The sequence below is a fragment of the Cherax quadricarinatus genome, chromosome 54 (assembly GCF_038502225.1).
Source record: "Cherax quadricarinatus isolate ZL_2023a chromosome 54, ASM3850222v1, whole genome shotgun sequence".
Classification (NCBI taxonomy): Eukaryota; Metazoa; Arthropoda; class Malacostraca; order Decapoda; family Parastacidae; genus Cherax; species Cherax quadricarinatus.
The window spans coordinates 20,094,983-20,113,872 of NC_091345.1; the positions used below are offsets into that span (position 1 = coordinate 20,094,983).

The 18,890-nt window shown below is 39.0% G+C and overlaps 1 protein-coding gene across 7 annotated transcripts in view; it reads left to right on the forward strand.

Annotated features, from left to right (window-relative positions):
- Positions 1–1,881: 1,881 nt before the first annotated feature.
- The window catches only part of LOC128699186 (lamina-associated polypeptide 2, isoforms beta/delta/epsilon/gamma), a 32,354-nt gene continuing 15,345 nt past the window's right edge, over positions 1,882–18,890 (forward strand). The window contains exons 1-3 of one of the 7 annotated variants that reach the window (XM_053791767.2): positions 1,882–1,968; positions 5,456–5,545; positions 15,184–15,295. In XM_053791767.2, the coding sequence (XP_053647742.1) occupies positions 1,897–1,968; positions 5,456–5,545; positions 15,184–15,295 (274 nt within the window). In that variant the 5' untranslated portion in view covers positions 1,882–1,896. Of the gene's footprint in view, positions 1,969–2,234; positions 2,552–2,606; positions 2,760–5,455; positions 5,546–15,183; positions 15,296–18,890 lie in introns of those variants that run through there. The other 6 variants (XM_053791764.2, XM_053791765.2, XM_053791769.2 and 3 more) reach the window with 6 other exon arrangements.

The following is an 18,890-nucleotide window of genomic DNA, read 5'->3' on the forward strand; positions in this document are numbered from 1 at the left end:
TCTCTGTCTGATATGAGGATGAGGAACTGGATAGGGGCGAGTACTGTGCCTTGTGGAACAGAGCTCTTCTCTATGGCAGCTTCCGAGTAACTCTGTTTACCACTACTCTCTGTGATTGATTGGTTAGAAAGTTGAAGATCCATCTGCCTACTTTGCCAGTTATCCCTTAAGCACGCATTTTGTGTGTTATTACACCATGATTGCACTTGTCAAAGGCTTTTGCAAAATCTCTGTATACTACATCTGTATTCTGTTTGCTTTCCAGTGCTTTTAAAACCATATAGTGGTCCAATAGTTGCGAGAGGCAGGAGGGACCTGCTCTGAAACCATGTTGCCCTGGATTGCGCAATTTCTGGGAGTCCAATTGGGTTGCTGTCCTGCTTCTTAGAACTCTTTCAAAGATTTTTATGATGTGGGCCGTTAAAGCTATTGGTATATAGTTCTTAAATACTGCTTTGCTGCCACTTTTATGGAATCTCACCTGTGTCTATGCTCCTTCTCCATAGTATACTTAGGGCCCATGAGAGGGTTTTTTTTTTTTGCAGTTCTTAATGAACACAGTTCCACGAGTCTGAGCCTGGGGCTGAGTGCATAGTCATGCCGTCGATGGCTTTCTCAGTCTATAGAGTGGAATTAGGGTTATGTCAGAAATTTGGCATACATTGGCAGGGTTTTGAGGCTCATTCATGAAAAAATTGTTTGGATTGTCTATCTTTAGACTGGTACATAAAAGAAGTTCGTATTATCACTTACCATTTAATTACTGTAGATGGATCACACCACAACACCGGCCTGACACCTAGACCCTACACTGGCCACCTAGAAATCTAAATGCAATGACTAATGGCACACTTGAGTGATGGTCGCATCCTTTATCTTCAGCCATCCACACGTAATTCTTGAGGTTCCGCAAATTTCCTGTCCCAAGTCTTCAGAAGGAGACAGTAACATGGATTCCTATTACAAATTCAGGCCGAAACCCCCAATTTAGCTCGGTGGTCTGGTGGCTAAAGCTCGCGCTTCACACACGGAGGGCCCGGGTTCGATTCCCGGCGGGTGGAAACATTTCGACACGTTTCCTTACACCTGTTGTCCTGTTCACCTATCAGCAAATAGGTACCTGGGTGTTAGTCGACTGGTGTGGGTCGCATCCTGGGGGACAAGATTGAGGACCCCAATGGAAATAAGTTACAGTCCTCGATGACGCACTGACTTTCTTGAGTTATCCTGGGTGGCTAACCCTCCGGGGTTAAAAATCCGAACGAAATCTTAAGACGCCGAATTATTAGCTGAAATTTCCGCAACAACCAGTGCTCACAAATTATAAATGGCATCCCCTGCTTCACTCCCTGAGCTGTTCTGCATCTCCCCTCACTCGAAATTTCTCGAAAGGTCAAATCAGCATCACATTTTAATATACAATTATTATAAAATTAAAATTTATACATGCTGAATTTAAGAAAATTCAAAAATTCCCGTAGTTATGATTATAAAAATTTTGTGGTATTAACGTTAACAATGGTTAAGTAACGTTCGTCAGGAAACAGGACAAGTGTTTCCTGACGTGGGTCATAATTATATGACCCGCAGTTTGAGCTTTTGGTCATCTTACCGAGGCGTTCCGCTGGCTTACCGGTCCACCCCTTTAAAAATTATGGTTATAGTTACAACCATTTATGGAGTAACGTTAACAAAGGCACGCGGAATAAGATCATGTTAGGCTGGGTTGCGTTGGGTTTCCTTAGGTTAGGTTACATTGCTTAATATTTCCACCAAATATAAGCACCTAACTTATCTAATATTGAACATTTTAAAGGGAAATTTAACGCTTACCTCAGACCAGGACCAGAACTCAGTATTACATCATCAGTATGTTCTGAGCTGTTATGTCAGCATATGGTATCATTGGATCCCACAGAACCATCTGACAAGATTATTTTACACTTACCTGAAGGAACCTCTCTTGAGGTGAGTGTGCATGTAAGATAAACCCGAGTGTATATACTTACATAAATGCTAAATATGGTAGTTGAGGTGTATATGAGTTAGATATGGTGAATAAGGCGAGTGTATGTATATAAGAGTGTTAAATGTGGGGATTCTGGTAGGTGTTTGTGTATATATGAGTTAAATGTGGCGGTTGAAACAAGAGGTGATGAGTGTTGAGAGCGAGGTTACTGTTGGTGGGCCACTAGTGGGTCCGCCTCCACCTTCACTGTAGAACCAATCATGTCTACGGTTATTTGCTGCTGCTCCCAGCAACTATACTACTGTACTGAAAGTAACTTTGTTCAGTGCTGGTATTAGGTGTACAGTGTGGGGGTCTTACACTACCGCTCTCTCAATAATTGTAACCCAAACCATGTCTGGATTTACAAAAGAACAATTAAAAAATGAACTAATATCCCATGGAGTGGCTTTACCGTCACCAAATGCAAAAAAACTGGAATACAGACGACTATATGAAAAATATGTTGCTCCAGTTGAGCAATATAAAGGGGATTTTTCTTCAGACGACGAAGATTTACCCATTAACGACATAAAAGTTCAGGTTAGAAATAGTATAGTAGTAGTGAATGGTTATGATGAGAAGGGTAGAGGTATTAAGATAGGTAGGTAGGTAGTAGTGAAGGTTTGCGCGGGAAGTGTGCATGATGGTCGTTGTTGTGGTGGTGAGTCAGTAGTGACTGCTGCTGCTACCAGCGCTTACCACACACCCTCTACCAGCCTCACACTCCTCATCCACCACACACACCATGGTACGTCTACCTTGTGTCCTACTACTGTTTAGTATGTCTTGGTGTCTCCCTGTTATACTAGGTTGGGTTTCCAGGTAATGGAGTAAATGTTGTTTTGATGTAACATGTGGAATGAGGCGAACATCCGGCCCTGCCGGGTTGACCACTGATTTTAAAATTAGTCTCCTGCTTTGCATTAGTAGTTATATATATATTACCCCAAGCTTTATTTCAATCATTTATCTACGTCGTCACTCATTAGTAATTATTAAAATAGTGTTACAGTAGGCCTACGGGCCCATGCTAATATTTTCAAAGTTTCTCAAGGTAATAACTTCAATGTCACTGCTAGTCATTTTTGATCAACTCGTTTCAAGCTCTAGTAACTAGTGGTTTCCTACTAGTATTTTTAATTGGAATACATTCAATTTGAATGTATTTTTGCAAATTCTGTCCCAGTTAAATATCTTAAACACTGAATTAATTTAAAATATATTGGCTTTATTATTTTTTGTTCCATCTGCACATTTTGTTCGGTAAGTAGCATAATTTCCCGTCTAAAACAACTTACAACGGTTTTACAGTTCGTATAAGTTTTTTGCAATGATATTGGAAGGCTTTTAGAATAAAAGTTGTGGGCATACATATATATTACATTATGGGCTAGTAGGCCTGCTGCAGTGCTCCTTTATGTTCTTATGTAGTTTCAACCGAGGATAATCCAATAAAATCAAACATTATTAGACTTGGGTCTATGTACATAGCCTGTTTCATAAGTATTTGGTCTGTCACAAATGATAATCTATGACACTTTATAAAATAGGTTAAGGCCCTAAGATATTCCCAAATTTTACTTGAGATTTACACATGGGACTGTATTTGCATAAAACTACTAATATATTGTAAACTATATAACATGAAAGTAGATGTGTTAGCTGTTTTATAAATATAGGTTGTCATGTCAAGAATGAAAATATGCTATGTAATGTTAGGATTGATACATGTATAGTAACTATGTGTGATTGGAGAACACAAATAAAATGAAGACCCCCAGTGGATTTAAACCCATTGAAGAATTTTACTGATATCTTAAGGTGTCACTTTTGTACAAGGGCAGGGCAAAAAAAAACTTTGCATCCATTGTTTTTCCTGACAAAAATAAAATTAGTTGATTTTGCTGTTAGCGATTCCCATCTGTCTGGTCCTATGAAGAAATTCCTTTAGAGGACATTGTTTAGTACAGATGTGTTGCCTGCTAGCCTTCATAGGATATGTAATCGACCAACAGAATTCTAAGAAAGACATCAACAAACTGGTAACACATTGGAATAAGTGCCACAGTAGGCATGGTAATATAATGACCCATAAACAGGATTCAGTATGGCTAGGTTGTAAGCTGGTAAAGAAAAGGTAATGGATGCAAAAACTTTTTGATCTGCCCTCTTATATCTAAAATGTGTATAGTTTGTAATTGTTAGTTTGTACACAAACTTTTGTATTGTAATTGCCTCTTCATAATATGATTCGCCAAAAACTGAACTTATATAGATTGAACTCTTAATTTACACATGATCAATATGTGCATAAAAGAATTCCAGTGATCTTTCAAATGTTATCAAATCATTGATCGATCAGAAGTCTCTTTGACTTGCCCAACATGATTTAGGTTTAGATTAAGTTATGGTTATATGGTATTTTAACAAGTCTCCAAACCTGCCACCTGGATAATTCACTAGTGGTGATTTGAAAAACTGGTAATGTTGCTTAACACCACCATACAACAGTGATGAGCTAAATTTTAACATTGTAATCTAAATGTGGTATGGTAATGACTACTGAATGTCATTGTAAGGTTGATTATGTGCTCTTAGGTAATCAATCAATTTGACAGAACGTTATCTTTGCTTAGCAGTAGTTAAGGAATGTATACTTGACCACACATATTTCTTAACTGTTAAATACTAGGGGAACGCATTTTGTCATCTAAGGTTCCATTCCGAATTAGAAATACCCTCTGTGCGTTCTGTGCAAAATGTGAGAAGGATTGATCTTGCTGTAAAGATTAGTGTTTAGTAAAAAGTATTCACATAATGCAGTATTTGAGAGGAAAATTAGTCAATTTTGTACAGTCTGGAATTATAAAAGGCATTAAGAGCATCTTAAGAGATTGTCTTCATAACCATTCATCACATCTGTCAGACACTGCAACATCATGGGATCTTGGTACAAAGACTTCAATGCTTGTCCAACTTTTGGACGACGACCTACTTACACTAGTGGCAGGTCCCACTGTGATCCCGCCTCATCCTGCTTCGAGTCGCCTGACTGCAGTATATAAGCCACCTCCCTGGCTCAATGCTGTACTTCCTACAAGTGATGGACTGAACACATTGATTCCAGGCTGAGGGACTGATCACCTCAAACTACTCCTCTCCTTACCCTTCTCTACTTTGTATTGGACTGATGAAGCCACTGTATGGTGAAACGTTTCTTCAATAAAGATTCCCATATGTTGCATGAGTGTCTCAGTTCTTCAACTTGTCGGTTTTCAAAACTATTCATCACATCATATAGTATCAACACATTTGAAATTGAAGTTAGCTAATTTAGTTATTAGGCATTAAAATGTCTGATGTGCATACATACATACTCCAAGATGAGGGATCTGTGAATTTTGGCCCCAGTAATTTTTTTTTTAAATAAATTCTCTTCCTTAGGAGGACTATGCAGAATTTTCTGATGGACATTCACCGATTCTAAACTCTGCACTGCTGGGAAACCTGATCTGCCCAAGAGGAAATTACGAAGTATAGTTCCTAGTCATGTTTTACCTTGGGTTTTTATCATGTAGCTACAACTTCAGTCTTTATTTTTTCATGTTTGTATATAGTGTACTATTCTCATTACTTCTATATAGTATATTTGTGAAGCCCATAAATATTAATTATTTTATAAAAATTGTAATTATGAATGGTAAATTTTTTGTCCACATAGGCTTTGAGTTTTTAAAAGGACTATCTTTTCATTATGGTTAAGTGATAAGGGGCTCTATTGTGAGCTTCATGCACTTAACCAATTTTGGTAAATTGCAGTACTGCTGCAAATGTGTGCTGTTACAGTTAGCTTTGTTGTAATTAAAACAAAACAGTAAAGGTACAAAAACAGTAGGTTCGTCTTGCTGGTGTATGTTCACATGCTTATACAATTGTGTAGTCAAATGTACATTTTATTTGGATTATTTTACTTCAGTGGGATGAGGGATACCCAGGATAACCCAATAAAGTGCATCATTACAGTGGAGTCTTTTTTAATTCTCCCTAGCTTGTAGACTAACTCTCCAGTATTTATTTATTGCTGGGTGTCATGAGCAGTAGATGTTGGGATATTTTCCTCTGTTCTACCTTGTTTGGGGGATTCAGCCCCACATCATACCTGGAGAGAGTTCCAGGGGTCAACGCCCCCGCGGCCCGGTCTGTGACCAGGCCTCCTGGTGGATCAGAGCCTGATCAACCAGGCTGTTGCTGCTGGCTGCATGCAAACCAACGTACGAGCCACAGCCCGGCTGATCAGGAACTGACTTTAGGTGCTTATCCAGTGCCAGCTTGAAGACTGCCAGGGGTCTGTTGGTAATCCCCCTTATGTGTGCTGGGAGGCAGTTGAACAGTCTCGGGCCCCTGACACTTATTGTATGGTCTCTTAACGTGCTAGTGACACCCCTGCTTTTCATTGGGGGGATGGTGCATCGTCTGCCAAGTCTTTTGCTTTCGTAGTGAGTGATTTTCGTGTGCAAGTTCGGTACTAGTCCCTCTAGGATTTTCCAGGTGTATATAATCATGTATCTCTCCCTCCTGCGTTCCAGGGAATACAGGTTTAGGAACCTCAAGCGCTCCCAATAATTGAGGTGTTTTATCTCCGTTATGCGCGCTGTGAAAGTTCTCTGTACATTTTCTAGGTCGGCAATTTCACCTGCCTTGAAAGGTGCTGTTAGTGTGCAGCAATATTCCAGCCTAGATAGAACGAGTGACCTGAAGAGTGTCATCATGGGCTTGGCCTCCCTAGTTTTGAAGGTTCTCATTATCCATCCTGTCATTTTTCTAGCAGATGCGATTGATACAATGTTATGGTCCTTGAAGGTGAGATCCTCCGACATGATCACTCCAGGTCTTTGACGTTGGTGTTTCGCTCTATTTTGTGGCCAGAATTTGTTTTGTACTCTGATGAAGATTTAATTTCCTCATGTTTACCATATCTGAGTAATTGAAATTTCTCATCGTTGAACTTCATATTGTTTTCTGCAGCCCACTGAAAGATTTGGTTGATGTCCGCCTGGAGCTTTGCAGTGTCTGCAATGGAAGACACTGTCATGCAGATTCGGGTGTCATCTGCAAAGGAAGACACGGTGCTGTGGCTGACATCCTTGTCTGTCGGATATGAGGATGAGGAACAAGATGGGAGCGAGTACTGTGCCTTGTGGAACAGCTTTTCACCGTAGCTGCCTCGGACTTTACTCTGTTGACGACTACTCTCTGTGTTCTGTTAGTGAGGAAATTATAGATCCATCGACCGACTTTTCCTGTTATTCCTTTAGCACGCATTTTGTGCGCTATTACGCCATGGTCACACTTGTCGAAGGCTTTTGCAAAGTCTGTATATATTACATCTGCATTCTTTTTGTCTTCTAGTGCATTTAGGACCTTGTCGTAGTGATCCAATAGTTGAGACAGACAGGAGCGACCTGTTCTTAACCCATGTTGCCCTGGGTTGTGTAACTGATGGGTTTCTAGATGGGTGGTGATCTTGCTTCTTAGGACCCTTTCAAAGATTTTTATGATATGGGATGTTAGTGCTATTGGTCTGTAGTTCTTTGCTGTTGCTTTACTGCCCCCTTTGTGGAGTGGGGCTATGTCTCTTGTTTTTAGTAACTGTGGGACGACCCCCGTGTCCATGCTCCCTCTCCATAGGATGGAAAAGGCTCGTGATAGGGGCTTCTTGCAGTTCTTGATGAAGACAGAGTTCCATGAGTCTGGCCCTGGGGCAGAGTGCATGGGCATGTCATTTATCGCCTGTTTGAAGTCATTTGGCGTCAGGATAACATCGGATAGGCTTGTGTTAATCAAATTTTGTGGCTCTCCCATAAAAAATTAATTTTGATCTTCGACTCTGTCTGGTTAGCGGCTTGCTAAAAACTGAGTCATATTGGGACTTGAGTAGCTCACTCATTTCCTTGCTGTCATCTGTGTAGGACCCATCTTGTTTAAGTAGGGGCCCAATACTGGACGTTGTTCTCGATTTTGATTTGGCATAGGAGAAGAAATACTTTGGGTTTCTTTCGATTTCATTTATGGCTTTTAGTTCTTCCTGCGATTCCTGACTCCTAAAGGATTCTTTTAGCTTAAGTTCGATGCTTGCTATTTCTCTGACCAGTGTCTCCCTACGCATTTCAGATATATTGACCTCTTTTAGCCGCTCTGTTATTCTTTTCCGTCGCCTGTAAAGGGAGCGCCTGTCTCTTTCTATTTTACATCTACTCCTCCTTTCTCTTAGAGGAATAAGCCTTGTGCATACATCGAGTGCCACCGAGTTAATCTGTTCTAGGCATAAGTTTGGGTCTGTGTTGCTTAGTATATCTTCCCAGCTTATATCGGTTAGGACTTGGTTTACTTGGTCCCACTTTATGTTTTTGTTATTGAAGAGGTATGAAATGACAGGCGACTCATATCTTGCTCTCTGTATATATGTTCATTGTTAATTTTAGTGATTTAATGACAAAATTAAATTTTGTTTGCACCTTAATCCGTAAATGGTCCAAACATATACAGTGGACCCTCGACCAGTGATATCATCGATTAACGATAGATCTGACTAGCGATACATTTTATCGCAAAAATTTTGCCTCGATTAGCGCTAAAAAACTCGACCAGCGCTATTCGTTCCGTCTGAGACGTGTCCACTTCTGGCCAGTGTTTACAAGCCAGCCAGCCACCGCAGTCGCTTCCAAGCATACAATCGGAACATTTCATATTATCACAGCCTTTTTAGTGATTGCACCTGCAAAATAAGTCACCATGGGCCCCAAGAAAGTTTCTAGTGCCAACCCTACAGCAAAAAGGGTGAGAATTACTATGGATATGAAGAAAGAGATCATTGCTAAGTATGAAAGTGGAGCGCATGTCTTCGAGCTGGCCAGGCTGTACACAAAACCCCAATCAACCATCGCTACTATTGTGGCCAAGAAAACGGCAATCAAGGAAGCTGTTCTTGCCAAAGGTGCAACTATATTTTCGAAACTGAGATCGCAAGTGATAGATGTTGAGAGACTGTTATAGGTATGGATAAACGAAAAACAGATAGCAGGAGATAGCATCTCTCAAGCGATCATATGTGAAAAGGCTAGGAAGTTGCATGATGATTTAATTAGAAAAATGCCAGCAACTAGTGGTGATGTGAGTGAATTTAAGGCCAGAAAAGGTTGGTTTGATAGATTTAAGAATCGTAGTGGCATACATAGTGTGATAAGGCATGGTGAGGCTGCCAGTTTGGACCAAAAAGCAGCTGAAAAATATGTGCAAGAATTCAAGGAGTACATAGACAGTGAAGGACTGAAACCTGAACAAGTGTTTAATGGTGACACTGACAATGTTGTGAAACACTTTAGGAATGTCATAAAGGAACGGGAGGTACAGGCCTCTATGGGCAGATATGTTGTGCAACAGAGGTCCAGTGACTCTCAAGCTGGTCCTAGTGGCATTAAAAGAAGGGAAGTAACCCCGAAAAAGGACTTGCCACCTCAAGTCCTAATGGAAGGGGATTCCCCTTCTAAACACTAAGACCATCAACACTCCCCTCTTCCCATCCCATCAATCGTCACCAGATCTTCAATAAAGGTAAGTGTCATGTAACTGTGCATGTCTTCTTCAGTTTGTGTATTAAAATTAATATTTCATGTGTTAAATTTTTTTTTTTCAGTACTTTTGGGTGTCTTGCACAGATTAATTTGATTTCCATTATTTCTTATGGGAAAAATTAACTTGACTAACGATTATTTTGACTAACGATGAGCTCTCAGGAACAGATTAATGGTGTTAGTCGAGGGTCCACTGTATATACGTTCTCTCCTGTAGTGCCCCAACTTTTTTGAGAAAAACTTTTTTTTTTTTCTTAATAGGAAAAAAGAATATATGGTACCCAGGCATCCCCAATTATTTCAATATGGTGCACAGTGAGTGCACACACCCATTCTCTCATGTCTATGTGACTCAGACTTATCATGGCAATGTTGAATGTATGACAAATAAAACATATATACAGTGGACCCTCGACCAACGATGGCATCGATTAACAATAAATCCGACTAGCGATACATTTTAACGCAAAAATTTTGCCTCGACTAGCGCTAAAAAACTCGACCAAACACTATTCGTTCCGTCTGAGACGCGTCCACTTCTGGCCAGCGTTTACAAGCCAGTCAGCCACCGCGGTCGCTTCCAAGCATACAATCGGAACATTTCATATTATCACAGCCTTTTTAGTGATTGCACCTGCAAAATAAGTCACCATGGGCCCCAAGAAAGCTTCTAGTGCCAACCCTACAGCAAAAAGGGTGAGAATTACTATGGATATGAAGAAAGAAATCATTGCTAAGTATGAAAGTGGAGTGCGTGTCTCCGAGCTGGCCAGGTTGTACACAAAACCCCAATCAACCATCGCTACTATTGTGGGCAAGAAAACGGCAATCAAGGAAGCTGTTCTTGCCAAAGGTGAAACTGTTTTCGAAACTGAGATCGCAAGTACTCGAAGATGTTGAGAGACTGTTATTGGTGTGGATAAACGAAAAACAGATAGCAGGAGATAGCATCTCTCAAGCGATCATATGTGAAAAGGCTAGGAAGTTGCATGACGATTTAATTAAAAAAATGCCAGCAACTAGTGGTGATGTGAGTGAATTTAAGGCCAGCAAAGGATGGTTTGAGAGATTTAAAGGGAAGGGAAGTAACCCCGGAAAAGGACTTGCCGTCGAGTCCTAATGGAAAGGGATTCCCCTTCTAAACACTAACCATCAACACTCTCCCCTCCTCCCATCCCATCAATCATCACCAGATCTTCAATAAAGGTAAGTGTCATGTAACTGTGCATGTCTTCTTCAGTTTGTGTGTATTAAAATTAATATTTCATGTTCGTAAAAACAATTTTTTTTTCATACTTTGGGGTGTCCTACACGGATTAATTTGATTTCCATTATTTCTTATGGGGAAAATTAACTTGACTAACGATAATTTTGACTAACGATGAGCTCTCAGGAACGGATTAAAAGCGTTAGTCGAGGGTCCACTGTATATACGTTTGGGGCACTAGCGGTAAAAACGTATATGTATGTTTGGACTGTTTACAGGTTAAAATAGACAAGACCATCAATTTTGCCCACAGCAATGAAATTAGATACTTGACAGTATAATGATAATTAACTGTTTTGTGACATTATGGTAATGAAATGGAGAAATGTGGTGCTGTACATTTGTACTGTCTTGTGGCTTGATTTGATTCCCAACACCAGTGGATATGTTGGGCATGTTTCCTTACACATGCTGTTGCTGCTCATGTAGAAGCAAGTAGGTACCCTGGGTGTTAGCTGTTGTGGGTTGCATACTGTGAGGGCAAGATTAAAGTACCCCAGTGGAAACCAGTCTCCAATGATGCACTGACATTATTAGGTTATCCTGGGTAGCTAACCCTCTGAGTTAAAAGTCCAAACAAAATCTTGTATTAACCTAGGCAAACCTCATGTTTATCATGCTGCAGTATTTTATACAGTACAGCATTTGAAATCTTTGTCATGATGTTAATAGTATGTTTTAATTTCCTAGGCTGTTAATGAAAAGCTGGGTTATATAATTTGTACAATACTACAGTGGACCCTCCTTTTTTGTTGGGCTCTGTTTTCGTGAATTTCAGTTATCGCCGACTTTTCGTAAAATATTGGCTTAGTTTTCGTTACTTTCCTCTGTTCTCGTCAGTGGTACGGAACATGTCTGAGTGTGCTCACGTGCACACAACCTCCCACACACACATTCTGAGGCAATGTCGCTTTGATTCTTGGCAAGTGAACTTTATCCTGTGAGGTCGTAGGAAACATTTCATAATAATTCATTGTTTTTTGCACTTGATTATTTTGTGTGACTGCTAAATAAGCCACCATGGGCCCAAAGAAAGCTGCTAGTGCCAGTCCTTTGGTAAAGGTGAGAGAAACGATAGAATTAAAGAAAAAGATTGTAGAAAAATACGAAAGTGATGACGGTAGTGATAATGGTAGAAGGTGATAGTGGGTGTGATGGTGGTAGTGATTGTGGTAGAGGGTAGAGCTGCAAGAGCTCTCTAGAGTTTTTTTTGTGCGACAGGGGTCCAGTGACTCAAGCTGGTACTAATGCCATTAAAAAACAAAGAAGGGAAGTAACCCTGGAAAAGGACTTGGTACCTGAAGTCTTAATGGAGGGGGATTTCCCTTCCAAACAATAATCAATCCTCCCTGTCTTCCATACATCAAAAAGGTAAGTGTGATGTTCATTTATACATGTTATTAGTGCTTTATAATATACTGTATTTGTCATTCTTTTCTGTATGTAAATCTATATTTAGTCTCTAAAAAAAGTTATTTTTTGTTAATACTTTTGGAAGTCTGGAACGGATTAATTGGATTTACATTATTTCTTACGAGGAAAATAGTTTGTTTTCGTCAAGTTCACATTTCGTCAGACTCTCTGGAACGGATTAATGACAAAAAGGGAGGGTCTACTGTATTACAAAATTCCATGTATAGTGTATTTGTGTGATCTGCAAATTTTTCACTGTTGCTCAAGCTTTAAATTGGGTAGTAGGTGTTCATAAAAATTGTGGTATACTATCAGTGCCGTAAATAGATTGTGTCTAGCCTGAAGAATTTAACCAAACCTAGTAAAGTGTTATATGAATGAAAGATCTTTGTGGTTCATGATACAGTATGGTATATAGAGGATATGATAAATTATGCAGTGGAGAGAATTTCACTAGAAAAATCATTAACTGAATACTGTGTTCTCAGATAATTGTAATGAACACAAGGTCTCCTTGAAAAGCTGAATAAGATGTTCTCAAATAATTGTAATGAACAGCAGGGTCTCACTGAAAAGTTACCCAGGCCAGCAAACTTGCTGTCATTTGACTAGTGTAAGGGCATCTGAAAGCTAATGTTAATATATTGTATGTTAAATGTCCTGGGAACTTAGAGATTATAGTAGAAAATCTGATTGTACGAAGATTAGCATTAGCATGTCACTGTTTAAAATTCATGTACTGTATGATATACTGAGAGGGTTTGAAACTTAGAGATGGTAATTAAAGCTTTTAACTTAATGTACGAGAGATGTACATCACTATACAAGAAAGCCACGTAGAATAAAGTTCCAGTTTCATATGCAAAGGGCCATTGATTAATTCTTCCAGCATTTTTTTTTTTTTTAAAGCATGTCATGTTAACCTTCAGACTGATTTCCTCAGACAACCTGGGAAAGTGGCTGTAGAACACACTTTTCTGACAGCTTTGAGATCATTATTGTAGTGTTTTACTGTTTAAAAACTGTTTGGCTACACATCTGGCAACCTAAATGACTATATAGATTACAGAAGATAAGAATGTCTGAGTTACGATGCTCTACCCTTCCAGATAAGTCACTTGGAACCAGTTTTGCGTGATCCATAGAAACTTACATTGTGAACATTCAAACAAATTATTTTCTAGAAATTTTAAGCAGCAGTTTATTTGGAGGATAAACTACTTAATAAAGCAACTAACAAAAATTGTTACTTTGTACAGTATTAGATAACCCTTTTGGGTTTAGTGCTTAGTTTGATTATATTGGTATTTGTATTATTAGTACAGGTGCACATTCCTTTATCTGAAACCCTTGAGGCCTGTATTGTTTTGAATTTCAGTGCTGTATAGCCCTTGTGGTTTAGCGTTTCTTTTTTATTATAATAATGAATTTCAGACTTTTTTGAATTTCAGAATGATTCTCGATGCCGCCACATGGCGGCATGAACCAGCACGGAGATGACTGATGCGCCACACTCCACAAAAAACTTCGATTTTCGGAACTTTTCAAATTGCAGAATTTCAGATAAAGGGATGTGGATCTGTACTGAATAAATTTTTTGTTTATTGGTATATTACTTTATATAATGTACCTTTTTTTTTAACACATTGGCTGTTATCTACCAAGGTGGGGCGACCCCAAAAAAAGTTTCATCATCATTCACACATAATCAGTGTCATTGCAGAAACTCGAATATGTTTAGATGTCACTCCAAACAGCCAATATCCCAAACCCCTCCTTTAATGTGCAGGCATTGTAATTCCTACCTCCAGGACTCTAGTCTGGCTAACTGGTTTTCCTGAATCCTTTCACAGAATATTACCATGCTTGTATTCCAAACAGTTTGTCAGGTCCCAAAAACCATTTGTCTCCATTCACTCCTAACATGCCTATGCATGCATACTCCATGTCCAAGCCCCTTGCACACAAAACCTCTTTTACCCCCCTCCATCCTTAACTAGGACAGCCCCTACCCTTCCTACCCTCCACTACAGATATATACCCTCTCCAAATCATCCTATTTTGCTAAATAACCAAACCACCTCAACAACCCCTCTTCAGCCCCCCTGAATAATACTTTTTGTAACTCCACACCACCTCCTAATTTCCACACTACGAATTCTCTGCATGATATTTACACCACACATTGCCCTTAGACATGACATTATCACTGCCTCCAGTCTCATTCATTCAGTAATTATATTTTTCTAACAAGTGGCCTTTCAGAATTGCAAAGTATCTTTTCAGTAATGATTTCAGTGCTGAATATAGTTTGTACCGTATTTGAGTTCCCCAATTTGTAAGTGTTCACATGGAGAAGTTTTTAATGGGGATTCTCTTATATGATGTGAAGCTTCGTAAATTGCCGCTTAAGACATTGGTTTGGAACATTTGTGAGAAAATGTCTCTGCCTGATAGTTGATGACAATTAAGTACTTATACACTAGGACAAGTACTGTACTGTACTAAAGAATTATGTACACTGGGTCATATTTATGTTGGTTAATACCAGCAACACACACTCGTGTTGCTTGCTGAACATGTCACTTGTATGTACATAAACATTTAAGGTGTTGCCGACAAATGTAGAATGTAGGTGATGCCTGTGCACTTGGAGTTTTGAAACATTTGCATCATACCATGTTTAATGGGGGAGGGAGGGGTGATGTTAGATGGTGTCCCCAAACTGTTCTCAGGGACCATATCTAATTACCATGAGCAAAACTGAGCTATGATCTCATGAAATCTTCACTGCATTCATTTTTTTTTTCAACTGCAAGAGAGAATACAGTACCTATAATTTTACTGTTCTTCCCTTCTAGGCATCATCAGAAACAAGTATGATTATAGATGGCCTTGACATCTCCAGGCTTGATGATGATGAACTTTACTCAAGACTCAAAGACCTTGGAGCAGAAGTTGGACCAATTGTTGGTGAGACTTTGCATTTGTCATCAGGATAATTTTATTGCCATTTCCAAAGAAAAACTTCAGGATTAAATTTAGCTGCCTCTGCTGATTAGGAATTTGCTTTATTAGACTTGCATGGAGTTATCCTAGGTCATTTACACATGTTACTATGTATGACAATTGTAATCATCCAGACTAGTGTAAGCTTTTATCTAAATGCTTAGTAAGTAAGTGATAATAGTGTGGGGGCTGGCCTGGAGTTACTCCACAACTGTGTCCAGACATTGGTGGGAGGGTGTGCTCCTGTTCAGTGATGGTTTTCAGCTAATTAAATCTGTAGTTCCTGACTCATATTACCAAACAAATGTGTAGACAGTTATATTACACGGTAGCTATGTTACTGAAAACAATGTGTTAGGTAAAACCGTGTTGGATAAATTGAAGAACTTGTGGGAAAAATAGTTATGTTCCTGGGAGCCCCCATAAAGCCAAACAACTTTTTTTTAGACCAACAGATCTTACAAAAATAAAAGTGGATATGTAATTTTAGTTCATTGTGATGTTTTTGCTTTTAAGACTAAAAATGCAACAGAGATAATAGTATTTCTTACCTTAAATTGTGGGTGCTTGTGTGTGTGGATGATTGTGGAAAGAGTGGAGATGCATGGTTTGGCCCTACTGGGCTGAGGTGTATGGTTGTTGGTTGTCGGCAGGAGTGGATGGTAGAGGTTCTGGTACTAAAGTTGATTTTTGTATTGGAGTGTGCATAAATTCTGTAATGATCTCTGGGCTCTTTTACCCTGCAGTACATTATACATTATACAGCTGACGGTAAAGCATCATCAGCTGGTCTAGACCCTGTTTCAAGGCATTGCTTCTAGATTTGTCAGGGTCCTCTTCAGTGAAAAAGTCTGCAACTTTACCAATAATATGGAACTGCTCACGTAAATGCTGCAATGTTAATTGTTTTTCTTCAGGTTCATCTGTTATGTGGCTCCCTTGTATCTGCATCGAGCTTTGCCAACATTTTCTCTGGACTCCTGTCTTCATCATCATCATCATCTAAGAGCTCATTCACATCTTCATTCATATCTTCAAAACCATCACCTGGTAATCTCTTGCCAGCTAAACAATTTCCTGAACCTGACTCTCAAGCAAGGAAAAAAATAGTGAAAGAATTAACTACAGAAGGCCAAAACTTTCCCCAGCCTTCATTTAATGTTGATCGGGGCACTTCATTCCATGCACTTCTAGCATAGCTGATGGCATCTGCAATGTTAAATTTATTCCAGAAACTTGGTACTGGCAGGTTGGAGTCAGTCCATTGATACAACTAGTTTTTTTTCATAACTTTTTTGTGTGTAGTAACACTTGATTGACTTAATTCCCCGATACAGTGGTTGTATTAAAGATGTATTTGGAGGTAAAAATACAACTTTTACATGTGGGGTCACATCCAGCAAAATTTGTGGATGAGTACAGGAATTATCAAGAATGAAGAGAGCCTTGAATGCAAGGTTCTTGCTGTGCAGGTAAAACTTGACTTCAGAATAAAGTGATGCTTAAGCCAGTCAAGAAATATTTCCTGTCATCCATGCTGAGTGGTTTGACCTCCAAATTACTGGTAAGGTGTTTTTATCTACACCTTTCAAAGCACGAGGATTCTTAGAGCAGTAAATAACCATGGACTTGTACTTGAAATCGCCTGATGCATTACCGCAAAGGAGCAAGGTGAAGCGATCCTTTGCTGCTTTGAAACCTGGTACACTTTTCTCTTGCTGACTGATATAAGTTCGTGTTGGCATTTTCTTCCAAAAAATGCTTGTCTTGTCAGCATTAAACACTTGATGTGGCTCGTAGCCACCCTCGGAAATAATTTCCTACAATTCAGCAGGGAAATTACTTGCTGCTGTATGATCAACTGAAGCACTTGCACCAGTAAACTTGATACAGTCCTCCCTCACAAATCCGGCAATCAGTTTTTCGGTTCCTTCAGTTATTCGGCACTAATTTTGACTAGCATAATTTCAAATTTCCAGGGTCGCCACACCAACCTGCTGGTACTGTTTGGTGGCGCTACTTGCTGCATAAATTATTCCAATTTCTTTTTCTCCGTTTATTGTTTTAACCTGCTTACTTTTAGCCCTAGCCATGGTTCCAATGAATAAAAGAAATTCTTCTCATTATGTAAAGCACCTACACAGTACATTATCCATTAAAGATAAGGTGGCTTTGAAGCCACTGTCGGTTGTCATGAACTCAGTCTCGTGAAGCAGGAGAATATGCTTTATTATTACGCAAATATCAACACTACAGCTTATTTGCTTATCACAATTGATCTAATATGACATAATAAACAATATAAATAACATAAAACATATTAAATACTCCAGAATAAATAATAATTGGCATAATACCGAGCAGTTTGACAGAGTTATGAAGAGGATATGGTAAACAAATACCATTCTCCTATCCTTGTCTTGGGGGCTTATATTAGAGAAAACGGAGTATAGCACAGGGCTAACTATGATATACACTCGTACTCCACCATAAACATGAAACAAAAAAGTTATTTTCTCTCTATAGATTATCACACACAGCAGCATGTGTGTAGAGAACCTAGGTTAACCCATAAAAAGTCAATGTGGCTTATTTCTAGTACCTGGCTTGGGTTAGCCATATATGATTTTTGGTAAATATTCGATTCCCAGCCAGGGTAGAAACATTAGGTGTGTTTCTTACACCTGTTGTCTATGTTTACCCATCAGTAAATGGGTATCTGGGTGTTAGTCAACTAGTGTGGGTGTTATCCTGGGACACTAATGTAATTTTCTTGAAATACTCTGCATAACAAGCGGCTTTCTATACAGTAGTATGTCACTGATGTCAGCTAGACCTGTATACCTTGTATGTGTAGTAAATATATTATTATTATTATTATTATTATTATATTATTATTATTATTTTCTCTGTTGTTTGTTGGGTTATCTTATTCAAACTTGGACAGTGTATGATGGAAAGATACTTCTTCACGTACACCAAAAATTAAAGAAATCAGCCATTAGCGGTATATTTTTGTATGGTTGTTGTGGTTATATTCTCATTTTTTCGCTCTCATTTGATAGAATGAAAGACATATTACAGAAATAGATATGATTTTGATTGCTTTCATGAAGAAAAGTACCTTGAAATTGCGCTCACAGTAGCGAAAATGTTCTATTCTTTAGCGAAGCTCAAGAGTAAACAAATGACGTCACCGTCCAATACCTGTCCGCCTGCCAGTCTAAATTCCAGTACGGAGTCAAGAATGGATTGACATTATTTATACAATTACAATAATGTCTGCATAACAGTAAATCTTCTATTTTTTTGTGAATAAAAATTCCAAATGGTAAGCAAGAGTAATATAAGAGGGGCTTGTAGCCGTGACTAATGAACAGAGAAAATGTTATTTTAGTGCCAGGAATGTCTGCATTATTTATTCTGGACACTATTTTGAAATTGGCATCTGTTGAAATTTGTGTGAAATCGGCCAAATTGCCAATTTCTGACCACTATTGGGTAGTTGAAATAAGTGAATGGGCGGTTTCTTGTACTCGATTGACAGACTAGAAGTAAA